The following is a 7,582-nucleotide window of genomic DNA, read 5'->3' as shown; positions in this document are numbered from 1 at the left end:
TGTACTTGTCATGTTTTGTCAATGAAACAAGGACTTCGTTTACATAACGTTGCCTGTGCGTGGCAAAGGCGTTTTCGGTATCTTTCAGAAACAGGAAATTTGACCTTTACCCGAATATTGATTGCATCTAAACGTAGTCAATGACTCTCAGTGGTGAATGGTTAATATTTTTTCTTTATTAAAATTGGCAACAGGACAACTTTCCTCATAAACACAGCAGCATTTGCAAGCATCCTGTGCTGAAACAAAACAGATCAGTAAAAAAAGGCATGTTGAACAAAAACGAGCGTGCTTCCAACATTTGCACGACAGTACTTCTAGAATAATTGCCGCATAAACACCCCCTTTATTCACAGTTTTCATAACATAAGCACCACAAGACTGCAGCATGTCCCGCTTGCGGTCACTGCTCGTCCGCGTTGGTCCTGCGCCGTTTTTTAGCCTGCAGCTCCTCGAAAAGCTCGTGTACGGCTTCCACCGTGACAACCTGATGGAGACAATTAATGGATCAGCAGACAACAAAAGGAATTTGTGTCACAGCGAACCTCTAGATTCAAATCCAGTCATAAAATAAAATGTATAAAAAATTTGAATTTATGACTGACCTAGCCTCTAACTACTTTAAAAATTAAATATAGCCCATGAGCACAAAAGTTTGCCCAACACAGGCTCACACATGCTCCTTACCTTTTTATCTGCTGTACATTTGTGAAGTAATGCAGCTATTGCATCCGTTAGCTCTTTGCAACCTAAAACCGAAGGAAGCGGGATTAATAGCACAGAAATGTCCGTGTAGCCAAAGAGGAAAACTGCATTAGTTCTCACCGTAAATGAACTCAAGTTGCTGGACTCGATCCATCGAATTGGTCAACATCATCAGCGGGTTCTTCCCAAACGGCTCTTTCAAGCCTCTTCTTTCGTAGGCCAGAACCGAGTCGGACGGGTCCATGAGGAAGTGGACCTGTGCGGCTACGTAAGCCCTCTGGGCACCACGGGGATGACAAATGTATTAGACGACGGGCCGTAACCTGACAGTAGTACAAGTAAAATGATGGAATTATTTGTAAATTGAGTGTTATTACATAACACTGATATTGGTTTTGAGTGCACAAGAAATGATTGACACCGCTCTGATTGGTTGTTTGTTTTTATACGGTGTAGTTGTGGTTTTGCAAATCAAAAGGCACAAGGTGGGACGAGAGAGCAACATTTTTCACAGGTTAGCCAGTTCACAGCCAGTTTTAACAAATAAGACAAAAAGGTTTTGTTTTTATTATTGAAAAATCCTTTAAATCACCAATTGTATTAAATAAAAATGTTAAATGTGTAAAAAAATATGATTATTTCTAACATTATTTAATAAGCTAAATTAATCAAAATGAATAAATATACAGTATTTAAATCAACCGATTTCAATTTGTTGTCGTAATTACTGATTTGGTCAACACATAAAATAAAATAATTTAAACTCATTCAATTATATTGCTTACAATTGATTGAGCTTTTGTGTCACACGTGCAGTACATAAAGAAATGAAAACCGTTCTATATGAATACCCCATACTGAAATCTGAAAGTTTATGCTAAATGTATCATTTAAATTAGAGTATATTAACCTATTATCTAATAAAAGAAAATACAATTCAATCAGTTAAATTATTTAATCAGGTAAGTGTTTTTTAAAAATACAAATGACTCAATAAATACAATTTGTGGTCTCAAGGCACCAAATATTACACTAGTTTTGATCATGTAAATACTCAATGGGCCGTATTTTGCACACCCGTGGGCCAGTGTGATACCGGAGACCCACCTTGCAGCTTGTGCAGGTGCACAGCAGATCGCGCCAGTTGGAAGGCCAGAACACGGCCCCCGTCCGAGGCCTCGACACGTTCAGGGCCTGGAAATGATTCAGCTTGCAAGCCGTTTTGGTCTCCCCGTTACGATCCGTCATGTCATCGTGGCTCCGTTTAAAATGAGAGCTCCCGGATGGCGCTCCCTAACACGGGATGGGACTGTGAATTATGCCGTGACATGGCTCCATGAAACACAAGATTCACCCGGCGAGGACGAGATCATCGGGTGGTGAAAATGAGCGCTTTACAGTAAAGCTGGCTTGTGAAGCGCGGCCAAAGCTGTCTGCAGGGCCAGAAACGGAGGGGGCCTTGTGGGTCACGTCTCCTCTAATTACCCAAGAAGAGGCCTGCTCTTTGGCCTGTAACGTTGCTCTTCTGTGCCATCAAGTGGCGAGATAAAAAGCAGCAGCTGCCACATCAGGCCACAGCTGAGAAAACACAGTAACGCTGCTTCACATCTGCGCCGCATGAATTCATGGTGGCAGTTTCTACGCTACACTATTATTCCTTTCAAGGCCTTCTGCATCACACAGGAGTATACATAATTCCAAGTATATGCTTCCCCAGTACAAGAACTACTGTATACATATTTGTCTTTTATTTAAATACAAATCTGAACAATTATTTTTCTGGTGTGTTTAGTTATTTTTACTTTAAACTCTAGACTAAAGCACCGTGCCTCTAATAATCATATTAAAAATATGGGGTCCCCCTTGTATAGGACCTCTGCAGGTGCACAGTAGCTTGAGAATTATTATTTTTTTAAATCATGTAAAATCTATTGTGAGAAGAAAATTAAACATACAATCAGTTCGTTAAAGGGTGCAGAAATGACAAGTACTTATTACAATGTTGACATTAACTGATAATTAAGAGAGAATAAAGAGTTAACTAGGTCAAGTAGCACATACTCTATGCTTGAATGTAATATTGCATTTTTATATCTATTTCTAAAATATGAATTTAAAAAAATAGAACAAATCACCCGTATTTAATCAAAATGAACACAAACTATACCTCCTGCTCCTTCGGCTCAAGAATGGTGGAAGGTCCTTCATGGCTAATTTCACTCGACTCCAAAATGTCCACATTTTCTTTTACTTCCACATCTTCATCCTCCTTTATCTCGGCTGAAACTGTAAAGGAGACAAAGATGTCATGAAGACCAGATAATTGGCACTTGTGCATTTGTTGCTGTCACGTATTAAAAGGAACCCCGACTGTCATGACAAGTTTGCTCTATATTATTTATTTGGTTGTTACTAACATAACTGTGAGATTGATTTTTCAAAAATCATTTCCAGTTTAATACATTTTGTAGAAACATTATTTGGACGTACGCCACCATTGTTATTTACGTCGCAACGCATTCAGTGCGTAGTGACGTAGAATGGCGGCCGACTCTCTGCCAAGCAATGTGAAACGCCTATAAAGAAAGCAAATTAAGCCTTGTAGCGTTCCTAAAGAAACAACATGCGATCGGGAGAGTCACCCTCCTCCATGCCGTGCTCTCGTCATTCACCAGACGCAACTTTAGGAACGCTACGGAGGCTTACCTTGCTTTCTTTTATAGCCGTTTCAGATTGCTCGGAAGAGAGCCGCCGCCATTTATCGAAATAAAGTTTCTACAAAATGTATTAAACTGGAACAGATTTTTGAGAAATTAATCTCATAGTTATGTTAGTAACAACCAAATAAATGATATAGAGCAAAGTTGTCATTACAGTCGGGGTTCCTTTTAAGATTACCTGACAGGTGAGCAGCATACGTCCACAAGAAAGGAGCTTTGTTCATGCAGTCCTCACATACCATGTCATCCACATCCGCCACTTCGCACTCCAAATGCTAAATATAATCAGATGAACGCTCATTAGAATGCAAGCGTCAACTAACACCAGCAATCCTTTTTCCATACGGTTTGTCCTCAAATTCCGTCACGAGTCAGCTGAAGCCTATGCCAGATTATTTGGGGCTGGTCACAGGGCTCGTATAGCTAAACATGGGCAAAGTTCAGCCGGTGTCATTCCTTGACTAGAGTCCTATAGTAAACTTCTCTTCACACTTGCAAGACATTTTTGAATGTTACGACTAGGCCTGTCACAATAATTACTATATCGACTTATTGTTCGGTAAATAAAATGGACCTGTAAAACATTTAAACAGTTTGCTTTGTTTCTGTTTGATTGACAGCCGCTGCTTTGTACGGTAGCGCTAATGGTAGCCAAGTAGCGCTAATGGTAGCCAGTGTAATCATACGTATTGGGTAACAGCTATCCTCTTCAAGTACTCTTCTTTTTTTCTTTTTTTTTACTCAAGTATTTCATTTCTGGTTCATGCACTGGTTCTGCTAACATCCGCTACACCCGCCAGGAGCTTATGAGACTGTTTGGAGTGCCAGAACTGAAAGCGAGACCAGTTTACTAAGTCTGTATCTCTCCAATGCAAGATCTGTGGTGCACAGAGATCCTGCGATGGAGAGATTACAGCTCACTTGAAAAAGAGTCATTTGTTGTTGGGTTTTTTTTTTAAAGATATTTTACTTCTGTACATTTCAATACAAATTTTCAACATTCTTGAGATAACTGCTCTTGAAAAGGATGTACTTGAATAATTTTTGCTCTAATATAATCACTATAAGATATCATTTATCGTGATAGTTTCTGGTCAAATATATTGTCCTATTTTTTTTTTTATCGTTACGTGTCATTACAATTTACAACTATAATGTATTTATTTTTTTAATATTCCTTCAAGGGAAAACACAATTTACACTATGTTGCATATTTTTATTTTCATTGCAGACAGACATGCAAGGAGAGGTGTCTAGGGTGAGTAATATTTACCCTGGTATGAAACCAATCCTCGCAGATGACACACTGAATCATCTCATCGGCAACCTGTGGAGAAATGACTCATTCGTAAACATCACATAGCAAGCAAACACCGACCGGCGCACAAATGAACAAATGGCATACCTTATCGTCTTGGTCAGGATATGGCCGGTCGCACGAGCAGTAGCGTCCAAAGAAGTTGTGATTGTAAAAGTTTTTGGTGTTTTCCTCATCTTTGGTCTGCCAAGAGCACAGAGTGATCATGATAAGCAAAACACAAACAACCACATTTTTGACCTCATGAAGTCTGATACGAGAGGTTCACCTTTACGTCATTCATTGGCCATTATGCATCTGGCTATATTTAAGATTTATACATTTTGTGTATGACAGACACTTGATTTACGTAGATGAAATACAATGGTCTGAGGTGGCATTTTGCTATATTGTGACACGTTTTACTTTGGAGGGTCCTACTGTTCTGTACTTTACACATCAATGGTGCAAACGTGACGGAGGTAGTACTTCACATCATCTTAACATACTGTATTTAAATATCAGCTGTATATATACTACATACAGTTCAGTAGCGACTACTAGGCTAGGCCCTCGTACCGGCTTTGTTATGATGACCCCTGAACTTTGACACCATGCTCATCCTACATTAGGCAAAAAAAGAAAAATAATAATTCTCACCGGAATGAGTGTACACTGAAAATCCCCAAATTTGCCGTTTCCACAATCACAGCGAAAATTTCTGTGGGGAAACGCAGGAGGGGAAACTTTGAAAAATATTAGAATACATGTATTAACACACTTTTTTTTCGCAAGGGGCCACATTGGAGTTATTTCCTCTATTAAACAGAATCTACAGTATTTTGTTTTTTAAACAAAAACACTGAATACATTACAATATTAAAGAAGAAACATGTACCATTTTAAGTTTCAAAATATACATAAATGCTAACATTCTTATTCTGTTTTAATTCTTCTTATAAAGTCACAATGTCCCAACACTGGTGCACATGAATCATAGCAAAACAAATTAGCGTTTGCAGTGTCTCTTTCGTTAGCTGTCTTTTAAGCATTCACGACAACAACTTTACAAAATTCTACCAAACAAGTGCGGCGTAAACATAAATCATGAAATAGTGACACAGCATATAAACATGTGCACTGCCCTTTTTATGCACTGAACTTATCAGGATACTGTATAAATACGTAAATAAAAATACAAAATCCTACAGACCGACCGAAATTTAGCACAGGGTTGAAACATCAACAGTTTTTCTTTGCAACATTGATAGCATTTTTATTTATTTATTAACATATGCAGACCAGTCTAAGAGTAACAATGTTAACAGTGTGAATAATTAGGCTATAAAAAAAAAAACACTACTAATAGCATTTGTTACTGCTTTAGCATGATCTAGCTGTATACCTGCATTTTTTCTTTTAAACAAATGGCTAGCCATGACGTCTGCTAACCACTTTTGACCCGCTTGACAACACAAGGGTTTTAACACCATACCTTTTGGTGTACAGTTCAAAGATGTCGTGCCCATCGTGGCATTTATTGGCACAGGCCAGGCAAATGCCAGCAGGCTGTGATGCATCGGGTGTGCATGTGTTGCATGCAAACACAGCCTGCCTCTTCACATAGCCCTGCAACAAAAACACACAAAGGGAGCTTAAAACACAACAGAAAGTGCTCAGAATCCACACGACCATCACGCATACATGAAATCCAGTTCGTGCGAGCACGACATTCCTAGTTTGCATGAATGGAAGACAAAAGGCATGTTTCTTACACGGGAATAAGAGCAGTTTTCTGGGTCACTTCCCGCCAGTACCCACAAAGCATGCTCCAGATCTTCCTCATTTTCAATGAAATCGTCAAGTTGGGAGTCCTCTGTCTTTGTCGCTGCCATGACTAGTGTTAAAAATGCCGAAGAGCAAACAATGCTGTAGTTCCGAGCGGGAGTTTGGAGCAAATACCACGTGGCGGAAAAGACGTCATAGGAACTGTTTGCAAATAAATTCGGCTGGATTTATTTCAGCGTCCTATTGTCAATTCAGCCTCAAATAGTTCAAACTATTTATTTGCAGTTTATTTTCCTATGTATTTTATTTTTATCTATTTGTTTTACCGTTTACAAGTACAATATTATTCCTGTGGAATGCCGGATGTTGCAAAAGTCTCCCAACAGAGGGCGCTACTATATCTTTGTTTTACCTGTTACCAGTGGTACAACAAAAGCGTGGTGAAATAAAATACAAATATCTTTTGGATTCAAGTTTGTGAAAATGTTTTTAAAATGACAAAACACACAAATTTACAACTTATCCAATATAAAATTATTCACAGAACATACATTACTCAATATATGATGAAGAAAATGGGACTCTCAGACTCCGACATTTGTCTCCAGTGTTTACAAAACACTACAGACACTTATTTTCATGCTTTATGGTTATGTACTCCGGTTATGTGTTTCTGGACTAAAGTCTTAGAAAAACTTTCCGCTGTCTTGGACTGTAGGATACCGTTCTCTCCAAACTTGTGTTTGCTAGGTGACTTAACAACAATTGACTTACCACATAAACAATTTCAATCTATACTTGTAGCCCTTACTATCGCAAAAAAAACAATTCTTGTTAACTGGAAAAATAAACAAACTTTGAATATTGACCAATGGTCTAACCTCCTCATAAATCATATTTTAATGGAAAAAATATCTGCCTCAAATAAAAACCAAATGTCAAAATTTAAAGAAACATGGTCTACGTATATAGAATTTTTTAACCTAAACTTGGATTTTAATTCTGCCTGTTAGCGAGAGCCACAGCAGCGTTATAACTTGCATTGATGTTTCTGTATTAGGCAATTTGTAAC

General features: G+C 38.4%; 1 protein-coding gene across 1 annotated transcript; it reads right to left on the bottom strand.

Annotated features, from left to right (window-relative positions):
- Positions 1 to 154: 154 nt before the first annotated feature.
- LOC147163005 (putative E3 ubiquitin-protein ligase UBR7) lies at positions 155 to 6,675 on the bottom strand. The gene is made up of 11 exons (XM_086094813.1): positions 6,498 to 6,675; positions 6,218 to 6,351; positions 5,383 to 5,443; positions 4,831 to 4,926; positions 4,699 to 4,752; positions 3,604 to 3,700; positions 2,873 to 2,991; positions 1,813 to 1,998; positions 826 to 982; positions 688 to 749; positions 155 to 487 (listed from the first exon to the last, which is right to left on the bottom strand). The coding sequence occupies exons 1-11, from the start codon at positions 6,615 to 6,617 to the stop codon at positions 404 to 406; spliced, it is 1,170 nt and encodes a 389-aa protein (XP_085950939.1). The 5' UTR covers positions 6,618 to 6,675; the 3' UTR covers positions 155 to 403.
- Between the last annotated feature and the right edge of the window lie 907 nt (positions 6,676 to 7,582).

Source organism: Leptonotus elevatus, chromosome 14, assembly GCF_054856555.1.
Source record: "Leptonotus elevatus isolate MCC_2025b chromosome 14, RoL_Lele_1.0, whole genome shotgun sequence".
Taxonomy (NCBI): domain Eukaryota; kingdom Metazoa; phylum Chordata; class Actinopteri; order Syngnathiformes; family Syngnathidae; genus Leptonotus; species Leptonotus elevatus.
The sequence above is the reverse complement of the archived record's forward strand: the minus strand, read 5'-3'. Positions and strand labels throughout refer to the sequence as shown.

Excerpts from the sequence above, each read along its gene's own strand:
- LOC147163005 (XM_086094813.1), bottom strand. The coding sequence starts at position 6,617 with ATGGCAGCGACAAAGACAGAGGACTCCCAACTTGACGATTTCATTGAA. Across the intron at positions 4,927-5,382 it reads TTCAGTGTACACTCATTCCG|ACCAAAGATGAGGAAAACAC; the intron begins GTGAGAATTATT and ends TGCTCTTGGCAG. Across the intron at positions 983-1,812 it reads GCACCTGCACAAGCTGCAAG|AGGGCTTACGTAGCCGCACA; the intron begins GTGGGTCTCCGG and ends CGTGGTGCCCAG.